Source organism: Colias croceus, chromosome 21 (assembly GCF_905220415.1).
Source record: "Colias croceus chromosome 21, ilColCroc2.1".
Classification (NCBI taxonomy): domain Eukaryota; kingdom Metazoa; phylum Arthropoda; class Insecta; order Lepidoptera; family Pieridae; genus Colias; species Colias croceus.
In genome coordinates, this window is record NC_059557.1 from 6,109,991 (window position 1) to 6,126,242 (window position 16,252).

General features: G+C 31.1%; 1 protein-coding gene and 1 non-coding gene across 2 annotated transcripts in view; both read left to right on the forward strand.

Moving 5' to 3' along the window:
* LOC123701195 (glutaredoxin domain-containing cysteine-rich protein CG31559-like) overlaps window positions 1–6,691 on the forward strand; it is a 69,719-nt gene extending 63,028 nt beyond the window's left edge. The window contains exons 5-6 of the mRNA XM_045648592.1: window positions 3,497–3,562; window positions 5,086–6,691. Of these exons, the coding sequence (XP_045504548.1) occupies window positions 3,497–3,562; window positions 5,086–5,262 (243 nt within the window). The 3' untranslated portion in view covers window positions 5,263–6,691. The remainder of the gene's footprint in view (window positions 1–3,496; window positions 3,563–5,085) is intronic.
* Window positions 6,692–14,984: 8,293 nt separating this feature from the next.
* On the forward strand, window positions 14,985–15,066 carry Trnal-aag. The gene has a single exon. It is a non-coding gene; the product is annotated as a tRNA-Leu (tRNA).
* The last annotated feature ends 1,186 nt before the right edge of the window (window positions 15,067–16,252 follow it).

Here is a 16,252-nt window from a genome sequence, read left to right on the forward strand (position 1 = left end):
TAGTTCAAAATTGTTCAAAATTTATTTTAAGCTTGATTATTTTTTGGCTTATGTTAAACGCAAATTCAAACGCTTTTCATCCAATTAGACTTCTTCTAGACTTTTGAATCGCCATAACATAGATATACCATTTACCACCCATTTGGAAAGCAGTTTATAAGGAATAGGATTGAGCTTTGTATGTGAATTGGGCTTTTCAATCCGTACTATGAAGATATTGGACACTTTCAAAGTTTTAAATGACACTTTATCTGTGCCCTACTTCACATACTTTGAAGAAGATTTTCACGCACGTGTTTCTTATTTATACCTCTCCTCTTGCTCATTCAGTCTTATCTCATTATTTTGCATCTCATAATTTCTCCATATTATTTAGTACCTAGGTATTATACTAGCTTTCCGCCCGCGACTCGAAAAAAACCGCTTCAAAATCCGTTGCGTAGTTTTAAAGATTTAAGTATATATACATAGCGACACAGGGATATAGGGACAAGGAAAGCGATTTGTTTTATTCTATGTAGTGATATTGCACGTAGTTTATACTTCATATTACGTACTGTATTTTTTTAATTAATCAAGTAAAATTTTTCCTTTGCCAAATAGGCATATTCAAAATCAAATTAAAACCAACCTTCACATTCATTTCTCACAAAATAATTTTACACAACATGATAGTTTTGCAATAGTAAAGATGAGTAAAGAGATGATACTTGAGCCATGATTAAATAATGTTTAAATGGCGTGAAGGACCTTTCTTTACTGGTAGTTTGTTTCGCAAGATGTTTGCATCTCGCACGTGGGAAAATATTTTTTAATTAACTTATCAGTTATTCGTATTTGCAATCGTAACTTCTGTATTTAAATATACTATATGGGCTTATATAGGCTATAAGTTTCGGCATAAATAATACAGTATTTGGCAATTATAACTTTATAAGTTTTTGTTTTTTTCTTTACGATAAATTTTTGGTATTTTTCGTTAAATTATCATCATCAGCCGATAGATTTGCAAATGCAGTTATGCAGTTATACTAGTCGTCATCGATTCGATGGTAAAAATAATATGTTCATGTTCTTTTTGCGAATATAATATTTACTATTGTGTCATAATATAGATATATCAGTATTTCTGCAAATTGATTAAATTATTAAAGAATTTTTATTTTTATTTTTTATTAAAAAAAAAAGAAATTAATGCGCACAAAGTCATTTGTTTCCTCCTAATAAAACTATTACAATTTCAAACAAAACCATCTCTTTGTAAACCCTTTGTGTAATGTTAAAGTCACAATTTTATTAAATAAAGCAGAGCTCATAGTAACAGAGCTGCCCAAGGCTATACTAGCCGCAATGTCAGATAAATTATCCACTATAACAACGTTTCTGCTTAAATAACTCATTAAAAATGTAACAAAATAAACGTAATTATTATGAAATATCTAAGATATAATTTTAACTTGGTTTTGTTAATTTAAGATTGGATGAGTGTAGTGGTTACAAACCTACGAGTATATATTATGTACTGAGATGACGGATTGAATGATTCAGATATTAATATGATGAAAGATATTATATACTAGCTGAGGAGTTATCAAGTTCTTTTGCCCTTAAGAAATCTATGATACATATTTTATTCACAAAATACATGGAATAGTTTACAAAATAAAAAGGAAAGGTCAAAACGTCTTTACTTATTCCTTCTCATTACGCAAAATCGTAATAAATCTCACAAATGATAAGTTTTAATATTCGACGACCAGCGCCGTTTCCTTTGAGATTTTTCGCTATCCAGGAATTCATTACTTGCCATCTCATTACTTGAAGTTTGCATTCATAAGTCTAAGCTATAAGGACCTTTGCGAAGTCAACTGAAACTTGTGCTACTGTGTAAATAAATCGATACTGCATTTCAATTAGTTCGTGCATTGATCATGTGTGATTTAGTTTTGAAACTTTATAGTTCGATAGCTTTTGCATGTGACTTCGTCTTTCTCCATGTGATTATTGATATTATAGATGTCTGATGTATATAGGTATATTTTATATCAATAACTGTTTATTTGTCAGATATTTATTAGCATTATTATTAGCATGATATAAATACATTGAATATCTCGTTATTTAAGATCTATTTAGAACCTAAATATGAAATAATATAGTAGGTAAGGAAATGTATATATCGTCCCTAATGGTTAATGTTTGTTATAGTAAATTTAATCTTGTCGATTTTATTGTAATACCTTTGCATTTATTAATATTATTTCCATTTATTCCTCTATTTCTATAATATCTCTAGTTGCCATGCCACTCGTGCGAGTGACATTCACAATCACAGATATAATATTCCAACGTTGTATTCAAATATTGAATTAATTTCTAACAATTTTGTTGTGAATACTGAAAATGTAAAGAGAACAAAAAGATGCGGTTCCAAGTATTAAAGTGATATGGAAATGAAATGTTGGCGAATAAATAGATAGCTTTTAGTGTAGTTCCGTCTAGGTGCCAAAAGTTTTAGTTAATCTCGCTCGAAAAACCCCGCATTTGATTCTGCTATAAAGTTTTTGAAGTTTGGTGTATAGAAAACATGTTTGGAAGCCAATTTGGTAGGTTGTTTGAAAAAGATATTTCACCTGGATAGTAGCGTGCTACTATGTATTTTCTACCTTTCGGGCAAAAGAAATAATTTTTTTTAGGTAATCAGCAAAACGATTTTCTCCTTTTAACAATATCTAGTATTAACGAATAGTGCCATATTGAATATATTATTTCGATAAACATAAGATCAACAAAAAAAGCATACTTATCGACCTTTAACAAATTCAGATACTAAAAACCATCGATTCCGTTTCATATTTCTTATTAAGAGGGTTTTTACGTTCAGACTCGTAAAAATAAAGGGTTAGGAGCGTATTTGAGGTTTAGTGGTACAAATACAAATACAATTTTGCGGATTGGTTTTCATGAAAAGATAAATGAATTCGATACGTTATCGAATTTTATAGAAATCAAAGGATTTCTGTAATGTGTTGTAACTTGTAACAGGGATTATTTGCGACCTGAATTTTATAAGAATAAGGTTAGGTATATTTTATAATGAAATTCCTCGTGTGATAATTTTTAATAGTGTTATTTGAGCGTTAAACATATTTTATTAAAGAATACCTAACACGGTCTATATGGAAGATGAAAATCCATGGAATGTTGTCGCTTCATAATAAGCACAGAGCTGAAGCATTTGACAGCTTTTATTATTATTTTTTAATAGAGTGAGAAGTGTTTTATAACGATAAATGTAATGCTGGTCCCCTGTAATAATTTTTTTTTTATATAGTCGTAGTAATTGTAGTTTGTAGAAACGTCACCTTCAGAAAGGCTCATGCTGATTATAAGTTCTTATAACAAATTGCCCTTTTAATACCTTTCAGGTTTCAATTAATGACAAAGCCAAAGAAAACTATGAAAATAATCCTAATAAAGACAATTTAATTTCCAGGACGCAGACACGGTGGAAAAACTGAACGAGAGCGGCGAATTGAGGAAAATGCTGAAACCTTATAAGGTAAGTAAAAACTCATCTCATTCATCAATTAGAACTTTTAAAATATAGCTAGAAAATAACGCATGCAAATAACAACCACACATAAAGGTTAGGACTATCACTAACCTCTATACAAACGACATAATATGCTTTAAGTAAATATACATGTACATTAGGCGTATTTCATCAATCCGACACGTTAAAGTTACACAAGGCTTGGCTGTGAGCAAATGGATGGCATTCAATTATGGCCAACTATTGACTGCGTAAACATTGTTTTAGTGAGACATGAGACAGTTAGTGTGTAGGGCGGTTTCACACTGAAATAAACATAAGGAATACCTATACTTACGGCTATAGGATGATATTTCGTAGTGGGCTAAGTGGGAAAGGTTTAATTTACGCATATAAAATGTTAGGGGGAATTATATGACCTAGAACCTAATTACAAGCTTAAAAGAAGTTATTTACTAATTATTATTATTATTACTAACAGGTGTAGGAATTTAACTATAATGCATGTTTTCTCTTATAAAATTACACTTTTTGGATTTTAAACGATCTTCTATTTAAAGTTTCCCGCCAAAACAACTTAAAACTTGGCAATCTGCTTAGGAAGTATAATTATACTATGTATTCCCTGTTAAAATGGTACCTACTTCTTGTTGAAATTTTGAAAGGCATTGAATCTTTCAACTAGAAAATCGAATATTTCACACATCTTAGACTGTAATTATCCACGGTCACATATTATTATTCCACAATAAAATTAATATTTAATATGTGAAAATGACGAAATTACAATATGTACACAATTACACATTAAAAATCTCAGTTACACGTATATATTGGATATGGTCAAACGCAAACAATGTCGGACCAAATTGAAATCGTTTTAAACAAATATTTTGATTATTCAAAAGCAATGTTTGGATTTCAACAAGCTATATGCAATAATGTTTGCGTCGAATTGAATTTTAAATGTACATATTATGTATTGACTTCTGTATTATGTTCTTTATTTATAAGCGTTTGTAGTTTTCAGAAAAATATTGCTATGAAAATTGAGATTTTACAGATTTCAAGAGCAACAAATGTCGCCAAATCTATCCTTATGTTTTACACTTTTTTTGTCTAGTCTCCTGTATTTATTTGAATTGTACCTTACTGTTGTTTATACATCGATCTTTATAATGTATAGTGAAAAAAGATATCTGATTGTTCCCTTTAATTGTGTCATTTTAGATTATTGCCAAATAGACGCGTAATGACATGGTAGTGCAATTAGTAATTGGAATACTAGTTGTGCCCTGCGGTTTTACCCGCAGTGCTCCACTACTGTTGGTCGTAGCGTGATGATAGGCCTAGGCCTAGGCCTTCCTTGATAAATGGGCTATCAAACATCGAAAGAATTTTTCAAATCGGATCAGTATTTCCTAGCATTACCTATTAGCACATTCATCAAATAAACTCTTCAGCTTTATAATATTAGTATAGATTTTATGATCTTGGTGCTTATCTAATACTATATTCATCAATTCCAGAGTCCAGACGCCTGCAACACCTGCCAGATGTGTGGTGGATTCCGACTACTGCCTTGTCGAATTTGCAACGGGTCCAAAAAGAGCCTCCATAGAAATCACTTCACGGCCGAGTTCGTTGCTCTTAAGTGCATGAATTGTGATGAAGTGGGCCTTGTTAAGTGCGAAGCGTGTTCTTGAAATAATTAGGAAAGCTTAGAAAAAAATTGAGAGAAAATTTTTTTTTGTATAAATTTTTAGATGAAATTTTGGCGCGTGTTCTTATGTATTATAATTGGTGGGCTAATTTTGTTTTTGAATAAATATCAAAAATCATTTCTGAGGCCTTTTAATATGTAGGTTTTATAAGAATGAAATTAAGAATTGTATTACTTATATGAATTTTTTTGTACCAATATAAATGTGAGGTGAAATTACGGATTTGAAACTATTTCTAAAAAGTTATCAGATAATCTTATTCCAACTTTGCTTTAGGATTTACTATCAATGTAAATGGTTGTGCTATTAATGTATTTATATAAATTTTACACCATTTTAACAAATGCGGTGAATTTTTTTTAAATATAGACATACCTAGGATATATATTATTTGGAATTATTATCAAAATTTCTTGCTTCTCAAAACTAGCTTTCTTTTTCTGTAAACTATTCTTTGTTTAGATCTTTTGAAAAATATCTTTTAAAGAAAAGATTTCACCGTAACAATAAACAAATATTTAATGTTTTATCAATTCTTTGCAATATTTATTAGCTAAAATTTTCCCTTGAAATATCGCTTCCAAGAAAAGCGCATCAGTAAGAAGCAAAATGTAGTGTCTTAAAGATTTTTTATTACATACATACATTCATTAAATACATGTTTTAAAATAATTATAATATTATGTTAAGATTTTATAACCTATGAAATGCGTGTTTCCATGTTTTTTGTGGAAATAAAATGCCATAAATTAGTTGCAATACGTTTTTTTATACAAAAGTTGATATTGTTTTTATTTAGCACTAATAGGTTGTACACATAAATGATATTATAATGTTGTTAATTGCTACATTAATAATTAATGAACTAGATTCACCAATATATTCGTAAATCTTAAATAACGCTCGTTCCAACAGATGGCGCTATTACAAATTTCAGTAGCGCCATCTTTTAAAAAATTACGAACATTTTTTTAGTTACAAAGTTTCATTTTTACATTGTATTCTGAACGAAAATAAATAGAGCCGAATGGCTGGAATTAAATGTGATAATATAATTAAATGATAATTATTAGTAGTGGCAAACATTACAATATAGTTAAGTATGTATAATTTTAAGCAATCGAATATATTTATATTACGCGAGACTATATCGTAAATTGGCAGTTTTATCTTAGTTATAAAATCGCTCTGCTCAATTTAATCTTTTTCTAAGATAGTTAAGTTATTAGATTTTTATATTTTTACTAGATTTTTCTAACTTTCCACTTTTTGATAGTCATCTGTTTTATCTATATTTACATTTTACAGCTAATAACAACAGTTTAAGGTTCTTGCTAATACTTACTGTGTTATTGTCAAAAATTAGTCTATTTGTAAATATATTATTAGTGAATAAATTTTTGAACTTTGACCGTGTTTTTATTTAATCTATGTAAATTTTCCTGAAATTTCATATATTACACTATCCTCCTGACGTACTGTGTACAATACAATATTTACTAGGCCAGCCTATATCTTCAATCATATGAGTAAATTTAAAGAAATACAAGTATTTCCTACACATACAAAGCTACATAATATACTAGGTATAATGTAACCATGATGAATGATCACATGAATAATTTCACTTCTTCATAATTCACCTAGAAATATGTAAAATAATTTAAAACCTCACATACTTACCTATATGATATTTTGTTTATTTATTTATTTATTTATTTATTTTTATTTTCCAACACAAGTAATTTACAGGTATGTATACCCAAAACATTACAAGGCAGTTACTTAACTAAAATTACATCATTTTTTATGACCAAGAAAGAACAAAATAATATTTTTAAATTTATATAAACTTAAATAAAATATATCGCATTCATTGCTGTGAGCGAGCATGTCATTGAGCAGCTTTATTCCTCGTATAAGGGGAGCATTCCTGCCACTCTTCGTTCGCCCTCCCGACTGGACGGTGAACAAATCGCGAAGGCGTCGCAGGCCCACGTCCAGAGGACCCGCCACGCTGTACATGATCTTAGGCGGAACGTTTAAACAGATCTGCTCTAGTGCGTCTGGGTTGTCCACGCCCCCGTGTAACAGTTGGTACATATGTATTAGCATATAATATTTGCGTCGCGACTCCAGTGACATAAAGCCTGTCATGCCATAAACAAATAAGGAGGGATAAATGTATGGATAGTGTCCGTACATCTTTTTATAAATAAATCTGCAAAATTTCTTTTGTACTTTTTCGAGCTTTAAAATATATTTATGTTCATAGGGGTCCCATATAGTACAATTATACTCGAGGCTGCTTCTTACATATGCGGTATAAAGAGAGATGGCACATTTAATATTATCAAAATTATGACTAGTACGGATTATAAATCCTAGCGTTTTTAGGGATTTGTTACACAAGTTAATTATATGCTCTTTAAAATCTAAGCAAGATGTAAAGGTGACACCTAAATCTTTTATATTTGAAACGCGCTGCAAATTTAAATTATTTAGTTTGTAATTGAAGTTTTGTTGCACTAGAGAGCGCGAAAAGCTCATTATTTTGCACTTTTCAGTGTTGAAAAGCAAACTATTTTCTACACCCCACCGGGCAACAGAATTTATATCGTTTTGAAGCATCTGGTGATCAGTAAAGTTATTAACTGTCAAGTATAACTTGAGGTCATCAGCAAACATCAGACATCTAGCGGTGCTGACTACATTTGGCAAATCGTTTATTAAAATTAAAAACTGGGTTGGCCCTAAATTCGAGCCTTGACTTATACCCGATCTCGTGTAATACATATATGATTTATAATTTCCTAACTGTACATACTGTTTCCTATCTTTTAGGTAATTAGCGAAAAATTGTAAAAGCTTCGGATTGAAGCCAAATAGAGCAAATTTATGTAATAGTATGTCGTTGTCTATTTTATCAAAAGCTTTTTGATAATCAAAATAGGCGACGTCAACTTGTTTCTTTTCATCCATACGTGCGTTTACATAGCTTACAAAATTTGTGAGATTAGTTGTTGTCGATCGCTTGGATCTAAACCAAGAAGCTTATATCTAAAACACTGGAGATTTCGGTATGAACATTGACGTGTAACAAGAAAATATTGCCCAGTTCATGTTTTTTATCACTTTCACACCTAACTTGGTATTGCCACTGTTAATACGAAGTTTTCCCAAGGCTACTATGTATGCTGTAATATTCTGTGCAAAAGGTTAGTTTTTGTACATGAGTTTGTTGATAAATTGCCAAAAACGTCATTCAGAAGCATTGTTGGATGAGACAATTATTATTTATGCTAAATAAACTAAGTATCTGAACCAATTATTAAAAAGCGATACTCCCTGATTATGGGTAGTCACAATAATAAAATTGTAGCAACTCTCACTTTGTCTATATGGCATGTGTGTCAAAAAAATTGCGTCGCTTCGAATATTTAAGTTAATATTGTTGCTTATTTAATGAATATTTTCCGAATATAAAGAATGCATTGTATTGTGCAAAATTGCATAAGCGTTTGGACACCGAATTCTGGCATAGAATTTCACAGGCAAGTGTATATTTACGTTATTTACAATATTCCTCAATACTCCTGCATTTACCTGTTTAGAATCATTTCAATGGCAAAAATTGTCTAATTTAGCATCATTTTAGTAAGCAGTCATGTTAAATTTGTTATTTCCCCAATACTTTATCATTTTTCAACAAGTTTTCAATAAACAAATTTAACAAGTAAGGTAACCATGATGACGAGTTTTTATGGATAGCGAGGAGAATATATTGTAATAATAATATTATGATGAAAATTTAGAACACCATTTTAAAGATTGTTACTAGTAATGAAGCAACACACGACATCGGTATTGCACTCACATGTAGTTATAAGATTGTTCGTTTTTACATTGAAATTTATACTTTTTTAACTTACCTTATATTTTTTTTGTTTTACGTATTTCAGCTTTCCAAAAAGTAAAATAAAAAGAAATATATGTGCCCATCAAGGTTACTGAGGATTACGACCCAGAAAAAAATACCTTTTGAAAAATAAACTTTGTAAAGTTAGCTGAAATTTGTGCAAGGCCGCTAAACAGTTTTTCTTTGATGATTTTGGCTTGAAATTGACCAGTCGAAGCAACGCGTTTAAAAAGAAGATCTGAGTAGCTTACAATTTGGTAAACAGCATCTGATGCAAATCACAACTTTCCTCTATTTACAAAGGATGTTAATGCTATATATCGGTTCATATCCAAGCTTTGTAGCCAAAAGTTGTTTAAAACTATCATTCTATACCAATTAAAATTGTATGTACCTATAAAGTATGACCATAATATTATAATATAAATACTGTTAAAAATATACCTTTGTCGTTATTATTTATAGACCATGATTTTTAGTTTTTTCTATTTTGAAAAATCCTGAATTTACAAACCAGCGTGGTCACTCAACAGAAAGAGACAAAAAACATGACTGACGTCATTCTAGATCATATTTTCTTGTTACAAGTTATTGGTCATAGTGCAATCTCCAGTGTATTAGATATAAGCTTCTTGATCTAAACCCATGTTGACAATCACTCAAATGAGGTTCAATTTGTCGTTTAATTCGATTATTAAGTAGCATCTCAAATAACTTACCAAATGTCGACAACACGGCTATGGGTCTATAGTTAGTTATATCACAGTTATCACTATTTTTTTGTATGGGAGTCACACGGGAAATTTTCCATACAGCGGGGTATAATGACTGCTCTATGGATAAATTATATATGTGTAACAAGGGACTCAGAAAAACCGATATACAATCCTTAACTACGAAGGGCGGGATACCGTCCGGTCCGGCGGCAGAATGCGACTTTAATTTTTTACTGACCTGTTTTAACTCAGAAGGTTTAAATTTATCAATTTGTACATATATGTACAAATTCAAATTCAAACTTTAATGATTCTTTATAAAGAATCATTAAAGTTTGAATCAGAAATTTGTAAAGCTTCTTCGACGTTTAAGCGGGGAGAATTTTGCAAAAATACAGAACTAAAATATTCAGCGAACGAATTTACAGCATCTTGTCCAACTAAGGTTTTATTGTTATAATTATATGAACCCATAGCGCATCTGCTTTTACGAAGTTCCTTGACAAATTTCCAAAAATTTGCAGGATTATTACAAATCTCACTACCAATCCTATTAGTGTAATCTTGGTACGCTTTGTTAATCAATTTCTTGACTAAGGCACGATAATATTTAAAAAGTTCAAAGTTAACTAAATTACCACTTGTTTTGTATGTTTTGTGGTGACAATATTTATTTTTAATATTATAAATAATCTCCGCCGTATACCAAGTAGGATAAATGTAACGACTAGCAGGCTTGTTAACATTTTTTAAAGGTACGCAATAGCTTAAACTTTTGCAAATTTTAGAATAAAGAAAGTCGACGGCTTCATTTGCATCTTTTATAGCATAAAGATCAGACCAATCTATATTCTCAAAAATAGAATATAACAAACTAAAATCAGCTTTCCGAAAATTCCAGTCACAAAAATATTGATAAGATTTATTTATAGATTCCTGGGATGAAGGGGGTTCCTCATCCTTACTAACGAGGGCTGTACCTCGCCTACACTTTATTGTTATTTCGAGTGGTGGATGGTGTGCATCCATGGGTACGAGAGGTGGTATATCACCGCTCACAGATACGCATTGCAATGACATGCTGCTCAAAACAAGATCTAACATTCTATCCGATTTATTTAAAACAGTATTATGTTGATTTAGTTTGCAAAAGGCTGTAAAACAATTAAATATCTCGTTTGAGTGCCTGCTCATGGAATACAAATTAAAATCTCCTAAAATGAGTACATCTGTAGGTGAAAATTTACATACTGCATTTTCTAACACATATAAAATATTGGAAAATTGGTTATCATTATAACTCGGGGGAATATACACAACAGCACACAAATACCTAATATTTTTATATGATAACAAAGCGAGGATTATTTCTTTATCATTTGAAAGACCATCTACATCGTATATACGTTTCACTGAATACTCACTGCGTACCGCTAATAAAACACCACCATAACCTGTGTCATTTGCACGATCCTTCCTTATAACTGTATAATTATTGGGAAATAACTCCGAATCACACATAGAATCATTCAAAAATGTTTCTGTCAATGCGAAGATATGTGATGAAGAATTAAACACCGACTTTCTAAACTCCGTTGTTTTACTGCGTAAACCTCTGCAATTTTGAAAGGTAATAGTCAGATAACAAAACTTTTTGATCACTACTTTGTTTACGAAAGTTATTGCGCCACGGCTTTATACAAACATCCTCCGGCCAATTGTTGACATCCATAATCAGCTGAGATACTTTTGCAAGTACGCCAATCTTAAACGACGAATAATTAGGTACCTCGCGATTTTAATACTTCAACGGTGCAGTTATCGATTTTACAAGTTTTCATTATAGGTATGTTCAGTAATTTTTTCGGCAGCGGTTCCCGCCTTTACGTAAAACAAATGATAGTATTTCCATCTTTCAGAAGCTTCGATCATAGAATTGCCGGGGGCTGCACTCCCGCGCATTACATTTTTTGGTCGTTTATGTTTAACTTGAATCCAGTTATTATTGTCCGTTGATTGTACGGCGTTTGCGTCGATGACAGTGTTCGCGTTCTGCATAGGTGCAAGGGAGTTAGCACAGTCGTCCTCGCTCGCACTCATCGCGGAAGCGGCGTCGCTCGCTGACGCAGCGCCCTGCAGCACATCACGTTTCTTGCGCACGTCCGCGTCGTTGGCGACCAATGGTACACGAAGTCTAGCGGCTCGGATTGGTCTATTTCTTAATGACACCTCATTGTTTTCTTGCAACTTGGAGGTACTTGAATCCGTTGCTTGCTGCTTTGTTAACTTCGATATTGAATCCGCCTGAGATTTAATTAAAGTATTTTGCTCGTTTATTATAGTTTCCAACGATTCCACCTTTTTCGTGAGCTCGACGATGGATTTGTGCAGCTCAGAAACCACTTTTTCGAGCTTAGACTGCGACATTTTGCGAAAATTGGATTAAAATTTACGGAGCGCAATGACTCGCGTTCAACAGACTTGACAGACTTTGTATATGTATTTACAGAGTCTATTTCAAAAAGAAGCATAAAATACAGTTTCCATTCGCTCTATTCTATATGGTGACGTCATATCCACAGTTTTCCTATTTCTATTGTATAAAAATAAGTAAACTAAAATCAATGATTACCATACAGAAAGCCTGTTGCATATTGTAAGCGTGGAGACAACGCACACATGCACGTTTTATGTAGAATTTAATGTCTGCGAAACGGAACTACGCACACACAGGACTTTCAGGGTCTGGTTCACGCACACACGCGCATTGGAAGCTGCAGGTAGGTCGCGAATGACGTCATCGCTCGGAAGGTCAATATCACACGATTCGCGCTACAGTTACAACTAAACTTTTATTATATAAATTTAATATATTATTTAGGTTAGTAAAATGTTGTTTTATTTCACCTATTGAATTGTACAATTAAAATAGATACCTATGTAACCATCTAAAATTTATTTAATAACTGTCACGAATACAATCGAAATAATCATTTTGTGAATAGAGTAGTAGTAGTAGTACCCCTTACACATTTCGAATAAAATTGGCGCCAAGATATTATTTTTATTATTAAAAAAAAGTTCAATGTTTTGAAATTCAGTTTCGTACGTTCCCCGCTCAAATCCCCATCAATATATCGGTCACACTCGTCTAACACATGGCGTGAGTTTGCTATCTCTCTCTAAGCGGGCTCGTCTGGACCGGGGATTGCAGGCGCGTGTATGTGTGCGTTAAATGCGTCCGTAACAATATACCAAGTAAATGTTACGGCCGAACTTTAACCATTATTTGTTCCTATACCTTATTGTCTGAGTCTTTATTACTTCTTACTTTAATTAACGAAAAGGTTTGACATTTACCTTAACTTGTAGAGCAATAAAACATTGCTTACGTGCCTAGGTAATGTTTTGTTGAAATCTATAGTACATAATTGCAATTTTACAAATTCTGATGTGTGAATAAATTTAAAATAAGACTTTTATATCTGTTAGTATAAATTCCCTTATTACTACTTAGATAGAGACTATTTTCGCTCTCACCGTACATCCTTTAAGAAAATTATTTGATGTTTTTTCTGTGATTTTGCGTACATTACTATGAAATATTGCGTTACCAAAGAGATATATTATTCTTGTGATGAAACGAAATTGCATTAAGTAAAGTGAAAGCATTTTTCTTATCTTACCTATTTCTTACGTTTACAAATATTTACAACTAGCTTCCGCCCGCGACTCCGTCCGCGCGGAAAAATTAAGATTTATCTTTTTTCCACGTATTTTTCCGGGATAAAAAGTATCCTATTTTACGCCCAGAATAATAAGGTATAATTATACCAAATTTCATCGAAATCGAACCGTTAGTTTTCACGTGATACCTTCACATACAGACAGACAGACAGACAAAATTTTTTTTAATCACATATTTGGGTTTGGTATCGATCCAGTAACACCCCCTGCTATTTATAAGTATTTTCAATATTTTCAATGTACAGAATTGACCCTTCTACAGATTTATTATATGTATAGATTTATAGTTTAGTTGTACTCACATACTATGTACCTACATTTTATCATCCATTCCATTATGTATTTAATGTGTTGATACTGACAGATAATAAATTATTAACTATAGTATCCATTATAACTACTAAGGTGATATTATGTATAAAATTACTTTGGTCGAAATAATAGACATAAGGTGGCATCATCATAGCGACAAATTTAACAAAATAACGCCGCTCAAATACCGATTGACCTATTTTTTAATAAAATTTATACACGTGACCCATCGATAGGCGGACAAGTACCTAGAAAGTTTATAGTTGAGTAATGAGTTCAATTTTAAATAATGGAATTATAATAATAAAAATATTTGTATCATTCAAATTATAATAATAGGTACCAATGTACACAATATGGAATATTATTATATCATGTACCTATAACACGATCTTCCTGACTCTGTTATCACCTATAGGTAGTTTGCATTTCTCTAAGATCAAATATCATATTCTTACAAATTACGTACATAATAAACTAACGAATGCTTCATTATCTATTAGTAATATTGATTATCTACATTACAAACTATTCAAAATCTACAGGTATACAAGGTTGTTTAATCTGTGCACAGGTGTAAAGTTTCCCGCCAAACCATTTGTAGCTCTAAATAGTTAATTACGGGGGATTAAATTATTATTGTGTTCAACATTCAGCGTACAAGCCCCAAAGCTAAAATATCATGAATATAGTTTCACTTGGGATTAGGTACTTAGTACTTACTTCATTTTCATGAAGATGCTCGTACGTTATTCTATTTTAAATTTTGATAGTGTAGAAAAATAACCTTTTCCTAATTCTTATTATAAATACTAGTTTTAATAAAAAAAACGTACATTAAGATTGTTAAATAATATAAAAATTTGAAAATAAAGATATTTTAAATGTGAGTTTTTAAAATATGCATGTATAAAATGTAATAAAACTTTAATTAAAATTATAAAAAATCAAAATGTGAATTATCATCGTTAGTTTAAATATGATTGACAATTTCAACCATCTCGTCAAGTGGTAGCGTGGCCGAGCGGTCTAAGGCGCTGGTTTAAGGCACCAGTCTCTTCGGAGGCGTGGGTTCGAATCCCACCGCTGCCAAAAATCCTTTTTGATTTTTTTAAATCTTTTAATAAACTACAAATTCTAATCTTATCAAGTTATTGATAAAGAATCTTTCATTTATAATATACATATATAAATAGTTTTTTTTGTTATGTACACATAACGTTATTTTTTATCTTTATACATATTAAAAAGATGAAATATGTACATATATGTATATGCACATAACCTTTCTTGTATTAAATTGTATCCTTAAAATTAAAATTGCTTCATTTTTATACCCCTTTTATTTTTACTGGACGTCTGGACCATACCACCACATACTAAAAGGTATTAATATTAGTTATTAATTACCTTTTTAATTATACTATACAAGAATATTATAACTAGGTATAAATAAATTTATTCTGTCCTTATTCCATTTATTACTGAAGGAAATGAAAAAAAAAAATACACTCATTTAATTTTTTATAATTTATCCTTTACCTACTAAATAAAATCATTTTAATACATGTTTAATATAATATAATAACGATATTATTTAATTACTAGCTTTCCGCCTGCGGCTTCGCCCGCGTTTTTATAGAAAAACCCGCATAGTTCCCGTTCCCGTGGGATTTCCGGGATAAAACCTAGCCTATGTTACTCGTGGATAATGTAGCTTTCGAATGGTGAAAGAATTTTTAAAATCGGTTTAGTAGTTTATGAGCCTATTCATTACAATCAAACAAACAAAGTCTTCCTCTTTATAATATTATATAATGTAGATTACTTATTACTAATGTAAGACAACCCTATTTCAAAACTGTCTATGACTGCTCTCCAATCAGTGTTTCTGTTTCACGCCCACGATAAAACAAAAATAAACATTAATTAACACATTTCGATTTACGATTTAACTTTATCTTATTGCTTCTTGCTAAAGTTTTGATTTTATCTGTTTCTATTACAAACTCTATTTACTACAACGCTTACTTTATATACCTAGGTAGGTACTAGCACAGACTAATAATAATATACTACGTGTACTAGTTTAGTATTATTTTATTTGTGCTTTGAGTAAATGATTACCGCCAAAACTGAGCATTATTTTTATTTTTTTTAATTTGACGATGATTATTCCACAGACCAAATAATAATCACAATATGAACAATATTTTTACAAAAAAATCAATATCATTTAGTAAAAATATAATTTGTGATAATATTATCGTTTTTCGTA